General features: G+C 43.2%; 1 protein-coding gene across 3 annotated transcripts in view; it reads left to right on the forward strand.

The window, feature by feature from the left end:
* Window positions 1–19697, forward strand: part of ABCC3 (ATP binding cassette subfamily C member 3) — a 50500-nt gene continuing 30803 nt past the window's right edge. For 2 of the 3 annotated variants that reach the window (XR_010375433.1, XM_064467053.1), the window contains exons 1-5: window positions 1–110; window positions 15175–15351; window positions 16232–16357; window positions 17255–17392; window positions 19104–19229. Coding sequence is in view for 2 of the 3 variants with exons in the window: in XM_064467053.1 (XP_064323123.1) it covers window positions 81–110; window positions 15175–15351; window positions 16232–16357; window positions 17255–17392; window positions 19104–19229 (597 nt within the window). In the remaining variant the exon portion in view is untranslated. The remainder of the gene's footprint in view (window positions 111–15174; window positions 15352–16231; window positions 16358–17254; window positions 17393–19103; window positions 19230–19697) is intronic. The other variant, XM_064467052.1, reaches the window with a different exon arrangement.

Raw genomic sequence — 19697 nt, forward strand, 5'->3', positions numbered from 1 at the left:
AGGAGGGAAGGAGCCGGCTTCTCCCCGCGGCTGGTGGCCGGCGTGGGTCCTGGAGGAGGCTTCGCGCTCCTGCCGCGGCTATGGAGGCGTTCTGCGGGTCCCGCTTCTGGGTAAGCAGCGCGGCCGGCGGTGCCGCCTCCTTCCCCGCCTTCCCGCGCCGTGGGCTTCTGCCCCGCTGAGGAGAAAGTTGGATGGGGAAGTTTGCGCGCGGGGGGGGGGGGAGCGGGGACGAGCCCCTTCGGCGCCCGTTGCGGGCGGGTTTCCCCGCGAAAGGGGCCGTTCGCTCGCCGCGCCGGCTCTGAGGGGCCGGAGCCGGCGGGCAGGGCTCGGTCCTGCGGCTTCGGAGGGGCCGAGCTGCGGCTCTGCCTTGGCCGCCCAGCGCCGGCGGCCGGCCGGCCCGAGCGGCGGGTGCGCTGCCTCCTCCCGCAGCCGGCTGAGGAGCAGGAGCGGGGCCGGTAGCGCCCTGCTCGTTCGCCATTCAGCATCTCCGCACCGGAGCCAAGACCCCACAAGGCCCCAGGGGACCCCCACAGACCCCGGGCTATGCCACAGCTCCCGCCCTCCGGCAGCAGATGGGGAGTTTCCTAACAGCTGTAGTCCGGGACCTCTCAGCGATGAACACGTTTGTTGCCGCCTTCTGAGGGGTCCTGTTTTGGCGTTGCTGCTGCCCTTCAGAGCCCCTCTGATGAGCAGAAGGCGCTCCCCGTTCGGCGCTTCGTTGCTGCTAAGGGGTGTGGGCCCATGGCAGCCAAGGGTGGTCACAAGCCTCGGAGGACTGCGGTTGTGTGTGGAGCCGTCAGCCTTGCGGAGAGGCCGGCGGCGGTGGGGTTGTCAGCAGAAAAGTTTGGAAATTGCTGCCGTGGTCTGCTGGGGTGGTGAGGTGTGTAAATGCTGTTACAGGTGCGCGGTGCAGTATTTCCCCAAGCTAGAGCGTGCCGCTTTCCTCGGCGCTCTCTAGGCAGGCACTTTAGACCGTATGAAGCCATGGGGATTTGAGCACGTGTGGTGAATCTGGACCTGCCCTCCAATAAATCCCAATTTTTGCATGTGCCTTTCTCTTACGTTGATTTAGCTGAAGGGAGTTGTGTTTTGTGTTTGTTTTTTTTTTCAAAGAAAGGTGAGCAGGAATGAAAAGGGATGTCTGAAGATGAATTACTGCTAGACAGCTATTAAAGGACAACACAAGCAGTTGGCTGCGAGGACTTAATGCTGAGCTCCACCTTCAGACAACTAATTATCTTTCAAAAACTGTCCCAATATTACTTTTTTAAAAGAGGACTTGGGCTCCTAAGCTTCTTGGTTACATTTCTTTGTTCAGTTTCAGATTTCATTTCCAAGCGCTCTCTGCTACAACAGTTGGCAGATAAGCTTGCTCAAACAAGTATTTTCACCTCTTCCACTATAAACACTTATAGAACAGGAACAAGCACAAACAGATCAACACTGCTCGCTAGTTTATTGACTGCCTCGAGAAGCATGTCCTAGCTTCTCAAGGAAGTCTTGTAGTGCAACTACTCGTCGTGGCCAAAGCTTTTGCTAACCATTTATTGATGCATTAATGTAAAACATTCAGGCAGTTTTTTCTGGTTTTAAGTAGGAAGTAAATGTATCATTCTGTGCTTGATGCTGTACTGTTAGTCTCAAGCATGGTACCCTTTGCGGCGCTGTGGCCGGTGTACGCTATGAGGGCATCCTGGTTTTAATATTGCCAAGGCTTTTCAAAACTAAATTTGCAGGAAGTAATATAAAGGTAATCCAGGGAAGATATTTTGATTAATAAACATTATTTACAGCATAAATGATGAGGACTAAATGTACTTAACAAAGCATAAATCATAATTAAAAAATATACTTTCAGCCTTTCAGCCTTGCTTGAAGTAATATTCAAATGTGATTAATGCCAGTTGATCTGAAATGTGGTAGTTTGCATTGGCAGAGGAATGCATTTTGTGTCCGAGTCTGCAAAGGAAGATGTCAGGTATGTGTTACAAAGCTCTCCATAAACTGCTTTTTTTCGTCTAATTATCCCATACTTATACCTGAATGTAAAATATTACTGAAGAATAGAAGGAGACTGAAAAGAGACGAGCAGTGTTCCATAAGTAAATGGGTGAATGACTTAATAAATGCAGACCTGTTCTGTTTCTTTGGAATGATCCAGAGTTGTTGAGAGTCAGATCAACCTTCCACCTGTTTAATTGTTTTAAAAAAATGGGACTCGATAACTGTGAAATGGAACACGTGACCCAGTGACCAAGGGTCTTATACCCTATTTTTGGTAGCCAGTGGGATTTTCTCTGTTAACAAAAGTGTATACAGTGAACTGATTGTAGGAGAGATTTTAAGTGATGACCATGTAGATGACAGTCACCTTGAAATGGTTTGCTGTAAAAATATGCCATTCCCTACGAAAACAGAGCTACAGGCTTCTTAAATACGTCCACAAAAGTTGGGGTTTCTCGTGCTGCTCTATGCTTGAAGAAGGGAGAACAGGGTGAAAGGCAGTTACTGGCCTGTGCATGCAAACTAAAGGTGTTCAGATCAAGAACTTGATAAAATGTAAACCAGTAGTAATGTTTGCTTTTTCATAGCTGACGAACTTAGACTGCCCATTTTTTGTCAAAGAAAATCCAGATATTTTTGGAAGCTGAATAACATTTTGGGGTCACTTTTAAAACTGTTTAGAGGGAAAGGAAACATGCCATTCCAATTTAAACAATTCTTTGTTTTGGAGTTTAAACCAACTACAACATTTGTCTGTTAAAAGGACGTCAGAATCAAACCAAAACAGTTCAGAATTAGCTCATGAAAATGTTTACACTGAAATATGTCAACTTTAACAGATGATTGATTTATCTTATTGGGTTTTTTTTTTTTGGCTTCTGGAGGGTGTAAGGTTTTAACTCTTCACCCTGATGCAGGATGGGGAATTTTGCTGGAAATGTCAACAGGTTGGGATTTTTTTTTGTGCAGAGGCAAAATAATATCCTGTTCAACCCATTTTAGAAATAAGAAATTAAAGGAAGTGCTGTAGGCCACATTAGAAATCTATGAAAGCTTCTGGCTTCCAGCTACTGCTTTACCTCTTGAACCTGGAATCGGCAAATCGCTAATACCAATATAGGGTATTTATATATATATAAGAGGTACAAGCTGAATGTTATTCTTTCAAAATGCAGTATGAACAGCCTCTTCATCTGAACGCTGAAACATGCTGCCTACTTCAGCTGAGAATTTGAAGCTAACTCTACCAGCATTCCCATGCTAAATGCCTTTCGGGAGGAGATGAGCGCAATAGCGCATACCCACACAAGGCAGTCCTTAGGTGTGCTATTTACTATTGCCCATAATTACCTCCTATTTATTGTGTCACATATTTACTATGTGACAGTAAGCATGTTTGTTGGGCATGCCAGTTAATGTGACCCACAATCTCTGTACTTGAGAAGTAGATACTGGTGAATTATCACTTATTTGTTGCTTATGTCCTCCACTGGAGTAAAATGTGAGTGGTTCCTCCGAGAGGAGAACAAAGTCATCTGCTAGGGAGTGTTTGCTGCGAAAGTGTTTTGGCCTAGTGACTAAACAACATGAGTTTAGAAAACCAAACCCTGTTCCAGCATAAAGCCACGTTGTCTTTCTGTGGCTCAGGCTCTCTGGGTAGGAAATGGCGCTATGGCTGCTGTGGGACTAAAACATTAAGTGCTCTGCAGTACGTGGGTACTGTTGGGATGATGGGTCATATAAACACCTGAGCCTACAGCCGGACTAAGTGCCTAGGCTTAAGCAGCAGCGTATGGTTTTGGTGGGTTTTTGTTGTTAACGGTACAGTAGGAAATGGGAGGACAAGCGAGAGAGCACTTCAAAGGGGAGACCACAACATCTAGTCAGTTATGGATGAGATCCAGGCTTGTTCCTTTTGATCCTGCTTAGCTGACAGAGCTCAGTTTCCTTGCCTACCCTGTAGCTTGGTATCCTGACAGATGTCGGTCTGCCTTTTTTTTTTTTTTAATTCCCCATCCTACATGGAGTGCTGGCTCCTTCTTCATCCAGAGGCTCTTGAGTAATTCAACAGGAAGTTGCAGTAACTCTCAAAAGTAAACAATACCTCAGTCTTGTCTTTGAGATAGTCTCACACGAGCCCTTTAACATTTAGGTTTGCGGATATTCCTTTACCTTGAGTCATTCTGTGAAATTTTGGTAGATGTGGACTAAGTCATGATGCTCTCTAGAAATGCAGCTTCCTGCTCTGTTGGGTCAAAGTGCCATCAGTCTCCCCTCTGCATAATTTCCCCTTTTGCTCCATCATGCTTCGTGCTTAATCTTTTGTACTTCCAGATGACTTACGATAGCTGTAGTAAGGAATAAATTTTTTTTTTTAAGGAAGATGACAAAAAGCGTACTTCTTGTAACATGTGTACAAGTTTATTTTTAAAACCCCCACAACTTACATGATTGGGCCCTAAGTTGATAATAAACCATCAAATTTCAACTATTTTGTTATATTTTCACCTAAACTAGTTCCAGCAGAGGAAGAGTGAAGTGAAAGGTGGTGGCAGGTCCTTGCCAAGGAAGGACTCTGCAGTAGGATGGTATGGTCCAGACTGGCTGTTCTTCATATATAAGCTTCCCCTTCTGCCTCACTGTGATAAAACACAGAATGTTCGGTATTTATAGGCATGTAATCGTGATGCAGGTCTCCGTGTAACCTTTGTGAACTGCATCGAACTTTGGATAACTGAGTCCCACTTCTATAAATCTCTTCACAAACGCTCGTGTCAGGTATCTGTGTTCTTTCTCAGGTTAGGTAGGAGATCAAAATAGGTAACTTCAGTGGTCTCTTCAGACATCCGATCTATGAGGTTTTGCGCTCTCAAAGGGTAGCTCTGTTGGTAACATCCTGTGAACTTAAAAGCAATTAAGTACTCAAGCTCAAATCCTCCAAGATTTTAAGACTCTCAAATCGAGCTAAATGGAAGCTATTGCTGAAGGATTTGGGCCACAGATTCTCAGTGTCAGGAGCAGTTTAAATATTTACCATTAGATTTGGAGTATTTTCCAGGACCTGTTACCATTCATCTGTGTGTAAATGGCACAACAGACTGTATTTGAATCTGTTTGGGAAAGACAAAGTGTGGTTTTGAGAGCTATGAGCAAAACTTAATACCAGAGAAAGCTGCCAATATCAAGGATTTATGGAGTCCCTCAATGATAGTGTCAGTTAATGAAGCTCATGAAAATAACATTAATATCACTAGAATATGTGAATGTGGTGGTTCGTTTTTCAAGGAAAGCAGTCATTGCCATTTCCTTCAAACCAGCATGCTGATGGGGTGCCAGATGAATGGCGTAGTGCAGGAGAACGGGGGCAGATGATAAAATTTTCACGGTCAACATCTGACCAGCATGGTTGGGTCCCTTCTTGAATTCCTGTTGCAATTCTGGAACTGCAGGAAAAGAGGATTTTTAGGAAAAAAAAAAAAACCAACACCTAAGGGGAGAAGAATTTTCTTTTGCCCGGGTGCGTTGTGGCTTTGTGGGAGATGCTTCACTGAGGTCTTCTGGACCCAAAAGCCTGCTTGTCCCTCCCTTCCATGTGTTTCCCTGGGGTGGGACAGTAAAACTCGAGGATGCTGTGAGGTGGGCTAGATGGTAGGGAGGCAAGGTCCCACCCTGCTTTAGTGGAGGATTTAAAGCCCCGCAGGGAGATGACTTCTCTGTAGCAAAACTGAAGGTCACGTACGTTCTTCAGCTTTCAGCACCACTGTTCCTCCCTGGTCACAGCTCTGACTGTTTTAGCTTAAGTGGCATAGCTGGTCGGAGTAGTGTCTGGGACTTAGGAGTACTATAAAGTTTGCCTTCTGAAAAGAAATAGTACATGAAACAAAATTTGGCTTGCACGAGGAGCTCCTTAAAATGGGACTTGTTAAATTGCTACAGTTAAGAATATAAAGCATTTTGAGATGGGCCTAACCTACCTGGTAGGCAAATTGCTATGCCACTGGAGATGTAATCGTTTCCTGTCTACACGTGTAAATTTGTCATGTATTAAAATGAAGAGACTATTACTGTTTAAAATTTAATTTAAAAAAAATTCCTTTGAGAAACCTATTAAATGGGATCTTTGATTTTTTTCCAGTAAGCTAATGCTCCATTTGTCTCCTGATACTGCCATGAATGCGATGGGCCGTTATCCAGTCGCACGTTATTTGGCTGAGCTGGAGGAGAGCATGGCGGCAAGCAGCCAGAGATCTTCCCAGGAACACGTTCAGGCTTTTGTACAGCCAACAGCCTTGATTCTGTGCTGGGCCTGTGTGAGCTGGCACCTTGTCCTGGTGCTAATCTCACGGCAGCGCGAGAGGTGAAGTCAGTGCAGTAAAACTTAGGTCATTTACAGTAATGTCATGTGCCAGTGTCATAAAGCTTTGAACTAGAACAGAATAATAAATGAAAAGCTATTTTACGGGGGATATTTCAAATGTCAAAGTCATTTAGTTTCAGAAGTAATTTCTTTTTTTCTTTCTGAAACTTTCTGAGAATACAGAAATACATTTGATGCTTGTGCACTTAGGAGAAAAAAAAGCAGCATATTTTTCATTTCTTCCTTCGGTATCTCTGCTTTCCCCCCTAGTTGAGTGACTTGTATTCTAGAATCCCGTCACCTCTTAGACATGCAGGGTTTTTTTCATTTCCCTTTGTTATTATGTACCTTTGGAAACGTGGAAAAGTAAAAGGGAAAAACCTCCGCGTTCTGGATATCATCTTTTTATGACATACAGTAAAGGGAGATGACAGCAGGCAAAGTGAAACAAAAAAGCATTAAAAAAACTTTATGCTTTTATGTTTTGTTTCCTATGAAAAAGCAAGGTATATCTTCTGGGGGAAACAACTTATTACTGGAAGATCTATCGGATGGAAAATAGTGGCCTGTGGTAATCTCCATATGCAGCAATGCTATTTTGTCTGCTGCTTTTTCCCCTTTTTTCTCCTGCCCTGACACAGAGGTGCTACCTCTTGCTTACATGTTGGTGACCTGCAAAAATTCCCTTTCCATGTCTAAGCCTCTTTGTGGCAAAGTGTGAAAGTTCTGGGTCACTGAAGCAGTGTTATTGTTGCAATTGGGCCATCGTGGTCTTACAGCAGTCCTTGCGGGCTGGCACTGCTCTCTTCATACCAGCCCCAGCTCGGCGGATTCGGTTGCAGGGTGTTTGTACAGGTCAGAGTTAAAAAATATTCTTTTAGAGATAGGGGGTTTCTGGGTGTCAAAAATCAAGTTTTAAGCTTTAGGTTTACATCACCTAGTTGATATTGGAGAGAAGCTGTGCACGCAATTGGTTTGGGGTAAAACAATGTACTAGGACAGTTCCGCCTTTGCTCTGATTTCTCTGAATAACATATTCCTTTTCCGTAGTCACCTGATCCCATCTTTTATTTTTGGCCTCACGACACTGAAGGCCAACCTTCACTTTATGAAGAAGGGAAGAAAAGAAAAAATAGCTGAGAGGGTGGGGGAGCCTTAGGAGCAGGCGTTTCCCACTGATGCTACCTGTAATGGTGCTTTGCTAGCTCTTTTTATCACTGAAACTGCTGTCTTGGTTTAGGGCCAGACTGTAGAGTTTACTCCTTTTCTGAGTAAAAATGACTGAAATAAGTAGGTCTGACTGAGAGATGAGTACGGTTTGTGCAAATTAACTGTGAGAATGTGGCTAGAATGTAACGCTTGTCTGTGACAGGTGAGCTTAGGTCAGTTGTGTGAGTGATAAACCAGGCTTAATCTTGGCATTAGAGCTCATTAGCACGCCGAGCCTGTCTTGCCCTCTAGCCTGCTGCTGCATTTGACTTCTTGGTGCTCCCCTAATGAGCATCCCTGCAGCTGAAGAGTGTGACCAACCTCGGACGCTTGAGATGGCACGTCACCTTTGTATGCTGCCCCACCAAACTCCCACGCTGCCGTCATGTTAAAGACAGCCTTGACCAGACTCTGAAAGCTCATTATCGCTGCAGTCAATTTGTTGGTTCCAGCTCCCACTAGGGCAGGCGGAGTGTCAGAGCGGCACTGATGACAATTTTTTGGTGAAAATCCCTTTTATTATAACTGTACAGCAGCCCAACCGGATGGGCTGGCTTAAAATGGAGGTATCAGGGTGGGAAGGGGAGAAAATAAAGCAGGGGCCATCTCGTTTGCAGCTGTTTCAGCTGTTCCTACTTCTTAATTGAGCTACATTCACGATGACCCTTGGATTTAGCCTGTTCCTTTCAACTGAAAGGAGTTGGGATGGCTCAAATTAAGGATATTCCTCCCACACCATCACACTGGGCTGAAATACAGCAACCCACACCTTTATTTGTACTTGCACAAGGCCATAGGAAAGGCCTTTGATGCAGTTAAAGTTTTCTCTACAACAGCATATAGTTTAGATCAGTTCTAAAAGACAGTCGGGGACTTTCTTCTGCTGAAAGACCTGTTCCCTTTTCCTCTCAGTCCTGCTTTTGATTCATGAGCATTCATACCTCTGTGGCTGCACTAAGCCTTCCCTTCTGCAGGTCAGTAAATGTCCCTCTGTCCAAGCAAGGTGACTGACTGCTACTAAATGTTGAAGTAGATGGATTTTACTTTTACTTTTACTTTAGGTATATGTTGTCTTAGATGCAGAAGGTTCCTGTTTACTATCTCTTAAGCTACAAATGCTTTCCTGAAAGACCCAGTTCCTTGGGCTGTGTGACTGTGGCAGAGCATGAATCTACCTTTTTTCATCCTGCCTCATTTTTGTTCATAACAGCAGAGAAGCTCTGAACTTCTACTCTTAAAACTCAAAAACTAAAAGAAGAGGAGGAGAGCAAAACTTACTGTTTTGTGTAACATCTGTCACTAAGCCTGTACATTGATTTGATTTTTTTTAAAAAAATTAGTTTGTTTTTTTCTGATGTCTGGCCCACAGTTCCCAAGTGCATTGCGTGGTTGGTACCATTTGTATCATGAAACTTCAGCTCAAGCAAAAACCTGTGACTAGTTACTCCACAACCATAAACTAGCTTATATAGGTTACAAACAGTGGAGAATGCTGTTATCTTTTGCCCTGCCTTAAGGAGGAGGGTGGGGAGGGTTGTTCATGTAATCGTGCGAAGGCATTGAGTCGTGCAACAGTCACCATGGATTAATGAAGCATGTTACTACTTCTGTGCATAAGGTGAGCTTGCTCTGAAAAGGCCATTTGAAACTGGAAGCCTTCTGGAGGCCTGGAGCAGACTGCTTGTTTCCATTTATGTTCTAAAATTATTATTAGGGTTTGCCCCAAATAGTTTACCAACAGAGACCAAGCAGAGAAGGTCGACAACAGCTAAAAGTGGGAGGTGAGACATGGGGAGGCTGAGATGAAGCCTGTGCTGTAGCAAAGACTGAGCCCTGATAGTTTTGGTGGTGTGGTTCAGAGCCGCTGCAGAGCTATCCTCGTTCTTGGGAGGAGCCAGTGTGGTGGAGCCAAGAGAAGAACATCCTTTTTTTTTTGTTACTTTTTTTTTTTTTTTTTGCCAGTCTGTGAAAATGAAACGTGCTGGCAGGGTATTTACCAGAGCTAGGGGTAAAAGAAGGGCAGGAAGATTCTCCTCTGCATTTATGTTCTCACTAACAGTTTCTTCTACAAGAGATACCATTTCTATGTTTATTCACTGCAGGGAAGTAGTGTTATTTTCAGTTATTCTCCTCCCTGTCTTTTATGCCTCATGTGTACCTTCCCAGTCAGCTTTCCAATTTGATTTTTAGTCTTAAATAATGTGCCAGCTAGTGATAACTGACACAGAATCAGCGATATGGCATGTTTTAACCTTGTGTAGAGTGTGAATGACGTCAACGCAATGGCCTTCACCTTCCTAGCAGATAAGGAATGAATTTGTTTCCTGTGCTTTTCCAGATTCTTTTTGCACTATAGAAACTTAGGGGGAAACGATGTATTAATTTATCCTTTCAATGGAGCTTGAGACTATAAAAGATATTGTTAGTCTTCCCTCGGGTTTGGAAGCTTTCCGTTGCTGGCTGCTTGAGGAGTGTTACTGCAGCATCAACTGTATGCTGGGTAAAGCCAGTGTGAGGCACTTTTCTTTTGAGCTTTTGTAGTGGAGTAGGAGTTGGTTTAGACTTAAACCCCAGACCAAAACCCCAGCTGGCCTTTCTCAGCAGGCTCTATTGACAACATGCTGGGGGTTTGGGTAAGGGGCAGGAAGGAATTTCCCTGTTGCTGTTTTTCAGCCTAGCTTTAGGCTTTCTGTTTGTTCCCCCTTTTCTTTGGAAGCTGTAAAGGATGATGTGCAAGAAACCCAAGATATGTTTTACTGAACTTTTATTTCCTTTAAAGATAATATCAATTTCAAGGATGGCCTTCTCAATAGCAGTGTTCTTTTCCAGAGGGGAAAGTATAATAGAAAGTATTAAGTATTAGAGCAGATTGAGTGTTGCTCTGAGCTTCCCCTGTTGAATACTTTCCCGTAAATGAAGATCATGTATTTAAAACTGCTCATCTAAATATAAGTCTTACTGCACAGATGGCCCTTAATACAAGGGTCATGTTTATCCAAAGACTGTGACTGGAGTGATGGGTATGACTGAACGCTCCTGCAGGGGACAATGTCAATGATATTCTTAACTGATCAACAGAAAGGCCCACCAATTTGTAAGTTTTAGACTCCAGGGGTTCTCCTGTCTGCTGCGAAGCTGTAAAAAGTCTCTAATTTCTTTTCCCATGGACGCTGCCATTGCATTTAAGTATTATTACAGGATTAAGGAAATTTGTGTGCCCAGGGAGTTCGGTACAGTGGGCTGGTGTTTCTGCAATGCTGTATCTCACCAGCAGAGCCTCCAAGCTGATCCATGACACTGCATCAAGGAAGTGCTGCTGCTTACAGACAGTTGCCACAGGGCTCTCGGCACTCTGGAGGAGCCACGGAGCACAGTGGGCGTCTGGATTAGGAAGAGGTCACAGGTTACTGCCCTTAAGACTTGCTTGTGGGGAAGCGAGTTAGCCGAGTTGGACACGCTGGCTGTTACAATTTCCCTGGGATGTGTTTCTTAGAGAAAGTGTGTTTCCCAACATCTGCTGCTGAGTATTTCCCGTTGCGAGGTCCCTGTTGATGGGTTGCCCAGCTGTCTGCAGAGTGTTTTCAGTGGGCTTTCATTGAAGGGGACCCTGAGACAGCTGTGATGCACGGAGGAAGGTGAGCGGCTCTCAGGACACCACAGAGCTGTGAGCCAAGGAATGTGTCCACTATCCAATGTCAGCGTGTTAGACCTCTTTCAGTAGCATGTCCAAAGAAAACCCTCAAACCCAGACAGCCCGAGGTGGGTATTTTCATTCTCAGTCAGAATAGGACACAAGAAGCATTTAAACTTGCTCTGCTTTCCAGGACAGAGTTCAGAATATGGAAAGTCAAAGCCAGATTAAAGCAGGAGCCTTAAAGATAGGAGTCAAAGAGCTGGTGTGTCCCTCCAGCTGTTGCTTCTTGTGTTTGTTCTCAAGGGTGGCGTTTCATAACTTTACTGCTGAATTGAAGGGTATTTAGCAATATTTAACAATGTTGGCTTGGTCAGGGTAGATAGGGTTGAGACTCTGTGTTACAGTCTGGCTCAAAATGAGTTGTTTAGGATTGGAGTGGATGTTGGAATATATGCTGTCAGTGCGGTGATTTATAAAGCCAGAAAGCAGAACTGCCAGCTCCGTGAAAACAGATCCAGCTTGGTAGGAAATATGATAAGAAATGCAACTTTCAGACTCCTGGATTTAATAATAATAAAAACAACCATTCATAATTATTAATAATTCATAATTTGGTAATAATAATTCCCAGCAGAGTCCCTGGCACATGGCATAGCAGCATTAGTCCAGTGTGGTCCGGTCTTAGGGACAGCAAGTAATTTGCATGGAATTATACTACTTAAATGTTTTAGGTATTGTGTCTTCTAATAGGAACCCCTCTCATTGTAGTCAAGGATGGAAAGAGTCTCCTCTCAGAAAACACCAATTTGTTGAAAGGGAAGCTTTTTACAGAAGCAGATCTGTTCCAGGAAAGCTAGTATATCTGGTCCAGGATGGAGTTGGACCTGGGAAACACTGCCAAGATAGCCAGTAGTCAGGTCTGTCGCCTTGGATGGAGGTTGTTCCTTCAGCCCACATCCCCATTTTCCATGTGCCATGGCGGTAGTAGGCTCTTGTTGGTCACTGGGTGGGTGCCACGGTGCCATTTCTTGTACTTTCACGTAATTTTGGAAAGGTTCCACTTTCATTCTCAGGAATAATTCAACCAAATCTTGAAATCTTACATGTTTTTTTAGGACAGAATTTTTGTTTTCTGGCCAGCTGTATTTATACATTCAGAAATGCAAGTCCTTTGCCTTGTTTAAATAAGAGTTAATGAAAACCTTTAAATGGCTTGGCAGCCATACAGTCTGTGTCTTGGATACAATAGTCAGCTTGTGTTCTGTCCGAAGTTAATGGACATCTGGGGCAGTTTCTAGGCTGCTGTCAGACAGAAAGCCATTTCTGAACATTTTGGTCTTACAGGAAAGGTTTAAATTAAGACTCCCCCCCCCCCCAATAACTTTTCCCTTAAACAGAATCTTTGTTTTATTCTGTGCCCAGTTTTTGCTATTATTCCTCAGGTTTCCTTTTCCAGGATTTTTTTCCAGCAAGCAAAAGGAGCACAATTGCAAACATGCTCAAGACATTGCTAAACCACATGTAATTTAAAGAGGAAATTAGTATTTTGTTGAATAAATGATAGTAGATAAACTCCTGCTTTGGAACTAACGAGCTCTTCATCTCCAAACTTCCAGAGGGCATCTCCTGCCCCAAGCAGGGTTGCTGCAAGGGGAGCTTATCACGTTAAAGATGCTGAAATGTTTTGATGATGAGCCAAAAATGGGTGCTCTTTAAACGCTATCTTCCTTTCTGGTGCCAGAGACCTGCTTGCTGGAGGAAAACACAGAAATAGCTTGAATGTGAGGCTGGAGTTTTGGTTGGTTTTGATCTTGAGTTTGAATTGCAGTGTAATTGTCCCAGTGTTTTTGATTTGTGGCTGAAGTCTCCCTTAGGTCTGGACAAACCTGTTTAGGTAAATGGGAATGTGTTTATTCCCCTGGCCCACGCTGGGTGTTTTCGTGCGTCCAGATGAGCCATTTCTCAGCTGGAGCGGCACTAACTGCGGCATTAAATGGGTACAGTTCAGACACGCAGCTAATGGATTTGTGCCACCCTTCACCGCTGCCAGAGGTTTCACTCGTGCCAAAGCTGAAGCACTGAGTGACAGACTTGTCACAGTTCAGCCAAACCATCCTGCAACCTGCCAAGGCTTTGTATTTTCATCACACTTAGGAGCTCTTTCGTGTGTTTGTGGAGCGATGCAGTCACGCGTGTCCCTTCTGACAGATCGTCACCAAAATTGCAAGACTGTCAGCAAATTGTGGCTCTTTGGTTTGCCTAAAATCAACCATCACTTTCAGCATTCGGCTTCTCTTGGTAAACAAAAGCAGGACTAGAAATTCTTATGAAGAATTCCTATTCAGACTAGTCAGTCAATCATTTACAAGGGGTGGGGAGAAGTGGCTGAGCTTAACTGAAACATATTTCTACTGAGAGCTCATACCCAAAAATAATTAGGTACAAGTAAATGATTCTAGTGCAGAGATAAGGCATATTTGAAGCACAGATATCTTAGTTTTATCATCTGCTTGTTAATGATAGTACAACAAAGTAATTTTACATTTCCTGCAAGTAAGTATTTATCTACCACATGTAAGATGACACCTCAGATGGTGAAATGCAAGTTGTGAATTTCCAGTAGGTTTGATTAAAACCCATTTCCCCTTCACTGTACTGAAACTTCTATTTTAGTTTGAACTTGTGTAACTGCGCTTGCACGTGGTGTATTCAAATCCTTAGGTACAAGTTGCATATGTGAATTGTGGTGTCCAAGGTCACAGACGGCTAGCACTGCTTACAATATTTGCAAGAAAACCCACATTCCTACCTCCAAGTACAATACATTCCTTTTACCTTTGTTTAGAATAGGGAAATGCCATGGTTTCACGCCAGTCGTCAACCGAGCACCACAGAGCCGCTCGCTCACCCTCCCGCCCTGCGGTGGGATGGGGGCAGAATCTGAAGAGCAAAAGTAGTAAGAAAACTCATGGCTTGAGATAAGAACAGTTTAATAATTAAAATGATGGTGATAATAATAGTATGAAAAGTAAAACAACAAGAGAGAGGGGAACAAAACCCAGGGAAACCAAGTGATGCAACCACCCACATACCGATGCCCAGCCTGTCCCTGAGCAGCGATTGCTGCCCCCCAGTTTATATACTGGGCATGATGTCATATGGTATGGAATATCCCTTTGGCCAGTTGGGACCAGCTGTCCCGGCTGTGCCCCCTCCCAGCTCCCTGTGCACCCAGCAGAGTGTGGGAAGCTGAAGAGTCCTTCACTAGTGTAAGCACTACTTACCAACAACTAAAACATTAGTGTCTTATCAACATTGCTCTCATCCTAAATCCAAAACACAGCACGTAAATCCAAAACACAGCACGTAAATCCAAAACATAGCATGGTACCAGCTACTAGGAAGAAAATTAACTCTCTCCCAGCCAAAACCAGGACACAAGTAATTATACTTGGCGGCATATGGGTAAGAAGGACAAAATTTGAGTCATAAATGGAGGGGGTATTCCCAGGTCAGCATGTGGATGATCTAAACGTGATCATTTTCTCCAGTGCTGGACATTGTTGCTGGATGAGCTCTCAAGTTGAGCATTTTGCCTCGAGAGCTTTGGTTAGCAGTTGTGCTCCAGGCTGGGAACGCTTGAGGAATGCCGTGGTATCAGCACCTGAAACTAAGCCTTAGCAAAGACACAAAACACAAGGGGTTCATCTGCTACAAAATGTATGTCCAGCTCTGAGATGCAGAAGGGCAGAAGTCTGTCTTTCTAGGTTTTGCCCAGTATTTAAAACTGTACTTAGCTCTTTTACTATAGCAGATTAACCACAAGTAGTTGGGAAAGGTATTTTTGGAAAGCTTTTACTGAAGCCATTGGCTAAATCCAGCAGAATTTGGATAGAACTTCTTCAAGCAGATGTTGCAATTGGCAGTGCTCCCGCCTCTCTATTAATAAATGTCTCATCTTTTTTTCCAGGATTCAAATCTTTCGATACACACTGATAATCCAGACCTGACACCGTGTTTCCAGAATACCATCCTAGCGTGGATCCCTAGCATTTATCTGTGGAGTGCATTGCCCTTGTATCTTCTCTACCTAAAGCACAACAAAAGAGGGTACATTGTGCTTTCCATGTTGAGCAGGTTCAAGACGGTAAGATCTCTTTGTAGTGCTCCACAAGTAATGTGCAGTTTTGAGTCTGTGAGCATTTGTTCAGTGTCCAAGCAAGTGCTGCATTAGGGTTTAAATAAAAATTCCTCTGATTTATGGGGGACTGAAGAACGTGCTAATAGGAAACAACAGCGTATGTACAGATTTCTGAGGAAGGATACCAAAGAATAGCTCTTCTGAAAGAAAATCCATTCTGCAAGCCCACCTTTCAGGGTAGAGAGGAGATGATTGCCCTGCAGAAGAGAGTTCAACTCTTTGTTGAGCCAAAAATATGCTGCTTCACCCTTACTTAAGCCTTAAACCACTGAAAGCTGCAAAAGAAAGACCTTAAGGTAGGTCTAGTGAGAATTTAATCTCATCAAAGTAAGCACAAGAAGGTATTTTTTCACGCTACTCTTCCTGCCCAATAGCTGTGTGACTTCATCTGCATCTTGTGCTTAAGAGATGGCTGGTGTCACAGCGCCTCTGGTTTGTAAACGACTAGGTCTAAGGAAAGCAGGCAAGTGATTTTCCATAGGCCGTGAAAGAACTGGGGTTATTCCTGGAGAAAAGCATCTGCCTTTAATCTGGATGCTGCCTGTGTTTCCAATCAAAACTGAATAGTATGGGGGGAAAAAAAACAGGTAAATATGTTAGTCTTTCTACTGGTTGTGTTTGCAAATCCCTCGGAACGCAGATGAGAGGAGGTCCTTGGTGCGAGTGCAGTGGGACAGTTCCGTAGCAGCTGATGGACACAGCAGTGGTGTTCCATTTACACAGCTTTGTCTTGCTGGGGATCTGCGCATCGTAAGGGGTTTGCCAGCCCTCTGACTGCCCCTGGAGATGAGTTTACCAAATGCTGTTTCTGTTTGACTGCTTTCAGCTGTTCGGTGTCCTGCTGTGGTGCGTGAGCTGGGCAGATCTCTTCTACTCTTTCCACGAGCTCCTGCAAAACAGAACGCCTCCACCAGTCTATTTTGTAACTCCATTGATCGTTGGCATCACCATGGTTCGTAGCTGTTTCTGTTTATTGGGATCAATAAGAATAGCTCTTTCTTAGACAGATGAAGGGGGGAAGGGTTCCTTTGCATTCGTTGCTTCATCCTGTACTCTTTTAACTGAATTATCAGTACTTGTATTACTGAAGCAAATTTGGCTTACTGAAAAGGCCGCAGTTACAAATGTCTCTCTCATGTAGATTCAGCTATGTAAATTAATATCTTTATAATGGAGAGGTTGTTCTGTCTCCCACCTTGCTCTCATCTATTTCTCCAGGCTTGTGAGCCAGGTGTGGAGAGAATTTGGGTATGACTTCGCCTAAATGGGGAGATGTGATAAAGCACAGCTTGTGCATTGTTCAACATTGTATTGGACGTTGTAAAACTGTGTCTCTTATCTGGTGGCTGTTCCTCCATTAAATAGAAACAAAGTTTGCTTTGCCTAGGATGACAAACAGGCTTGTGGCTGTTGAATTAAAAATGAAGCAGTAAAATTTGCCCATTAAGTTTTTAATTCCCTTGATTAGATTTTTTTTTTTTTAAATCTTGTTTTCTAGATAAGTCATGATTGTCCATCTGGACTGGGGAAATGACAGCTCTTACATTTTTAAAAAATGTTTGTAGCTAATATTTAATTGTGCCTAGCCCTAGGTACAAAGTCTGGTTTAAAAATTGAATTCTGGAGATGAGGCTTTGAAAACGGTAAAAACAAATAATTTCACAAAGTTATTTGCTGCTTTCCTTAGATAGAGGAGGTTTTGCCGTTGACTTCTGTGAAGTTATAATGGGGCCTTATTTCAGAGAGGTCCTGTGTCGATGATGACTGTAATAGCTGCCAACTGAGAGTGTGAATAAGGGGACCAGCAGGACGGGATTGTGTTCACGTGTTCCTGTATTTACTTTTACAGCTGTTAGCTACATTGCTTATTCAATGTGAAAGGCTGAGAGGAGTTCAGTCCTCTGGAGTGCTCATTATCTTCTGGTTTTTGTCTGTGCTCTGCGCCGTGGGGCCTTTCCGGTCTAAGATCATGACTACAACGGCACAGGTAACATGCCATCCTTGTTAGCGCTCGGAGAACAGGAAATGTAGCATTAACATCTCTGTGAAGGGAGTGGATCAGTGAGTCTGGAGTCAGATCTGAGCCCAGCTTTTGCCAGAGAGAAAGAGAAGTTTGGTTCTGTTGCCTTGACTCAGACTTGTGTAACTGGAAGGGAACTGGGATTTCTCATGCAATGCCAAAAAGCAGATTTTGCTTAGCCCAAGGCTATACTGGAAACCTGATAGACATGCGAGGGCTGTACCCACACTGTCTATATACTAGAAGAGACTTTGGTTTTTTTCCCTTCCCTTTTCCCTTTTGCAGCCCCCTTCCCCTTCCATGCTTAAGTACCGATGGGTAGTAATTGGAGATGACTCATTTTAATATGTAAAGTTCCTTTTTTGCTTAGGCAGCTTATCTACATTATACAGCTCCATAGGCTTTCTTCTGTCAGTGCCTGATGTGCTGAGGACAGCATTTTGACTCCAACTGTGGCTGTAAATAGAGGGCAGAAAGTTGGAGGGAGACAAAAGAAACCTGGGCTGTAATGATTCGTGTTTGAAAACATAGCAGGTTCTCCCACAGTAAGAAAGTTGTTATGTTTTCCACAGAAACAAATTTCACCGAGTAGGGCAAAGCAGATTGCTTCAGTGATTAGATCATCAAAGGCTAGGAGTGAAAATGAGTACTTGAAAAACATTAAGGTGATTGCTTCTTCTCAGTGAAATCAGTGTTGATTCTCTTCGGTGTTTTCTTTTTTCTTATACTTACTTTTTTCTAACTATTAGCAGCATTATCCTTTTAGCAAGTATTTTGCTATCTCAGCCTGTTGTAAATACTCCAGCAGAGATTGAATTAAACCTGAAATGACAGTCTGTGCAGAACTTCTTCAGAAAATAGCTGCAGTCCTGGTGAGATCCTTTCAAACACCGCTTAAAGTCAATTTAAAAACTGTAGTAGTGGTGAATAAGTACAAACATTGGACTACCAATGTTTGAATCCTTAATCAACTTAAAATTATGGGTGCAGCGCCTTAGAACGGGTATGGGTGATGTTTTTCCTGTTCTTGCAGCTGCCAAGGACCAAATATTCTTTCTTTTGCACTTAAGGCTTAAATATTTTAAGTGAACAATGAGAGCATTCACAACATTAGGGTATGAAAGAGCTGTATAAGAGACATACCCTCACAGCAAGAAGTTTTAAGTCAACTGCAGACTTACGAGTAGGAAAGGAAATATCTCTAGAGCAGATGGAACTGTTGTTATGCAATATAGTGGCTTTTTTTGCAGCTTCTTCTGAAAGTATTTAACACTGACTGCTTGTCAGTGACAAGATATTAAAGTAAGTGGATGTTCTCTGATCTGGGTTGACAATTCCTATGCTTAAGACATGATCTTGCAAGAACCCCTGGAGGTAATTTTAAGGGATGTCATGTAGCCCTGATTCCAGAGAGTGTCTGCATGCTGTGAAGATGTATAAGCATTTTGAACTTGACATCATTTAATGAAAAGCTTGGAGATAAGCATGTTCCTAGGCACTTTACAGAGTACGTGGACACTGTTGTAAGCTAGTTCCTGCTAGCAACTACTTTGCGGTATTCAGCTGTAGAGGAAGAAAGGACTTGCCAAAGAAGCTGTGAAAAAGTGAGAGAGTGTGTTGGGGGGGGCTGGGAAGTACGATTAAAACAATCATTTACTGTGTTTCTTTTTCCCTCCAGGGCCATGTAAATGAAAGGTTCAGGTTTACCACGTTTTACATCTACTTTGCTTTGATAATCATTGAGTTGATCCTTTCATGTTTTAAAGAAAAGCCTCCATTTTTTTCCCCTATTAATACAGATCCTGTAAGTATTTTTACTTTGCTTTATTTGCATTTTACAGACATGTTTTGAGAGTTCCACTGAGAATACTTGTCACTGAAAACAGCTTTGGATTGTCATTGAGATTGCAGTAGTTAGTGACTCCCCTATGAAACACTGGATATGTAGAGTAATATTGGGGTTTGAAGCCTTTTTCCATTATACATGCCATCGGTGATGCCTGGAAGCTATGTAGTGAAAGCAGCTCTCCTACTTGCTGCTTCACAGCAGTTTAAATTACATTTATAAACCTGAAGTGTAATATTAATTATTTCAAGAGCAGCTCTTGTGGAGATGGTGGTCTACCTGCTTAACATTCATTTAGAGTTAGCTAATGTCTATAAGGGTTGTCTTAATAAACGAGTTCTATATGTGTTGAGAATAGATATGGAAAAACATTAATAATAGAAGATATTAGTGGTGTCACAGGCTCAATTTCTTCTCCAATTCATA

Source organism: Phalacrocorax carbo, chromosome 16, assembly GCF_963921805.1.
Source record: "Phalacrocorax carbo chromosome 16, bPhaCar2.1, whole genome shotgun sequence".
In the NCBI taxonomy this organism is placed as follows: Eukaryota; Metazoa; Chordata; class Aves; order Suliformes; family Phalacrocoracidae; genus Phalacrocorax; species Phalacrocorax carbo.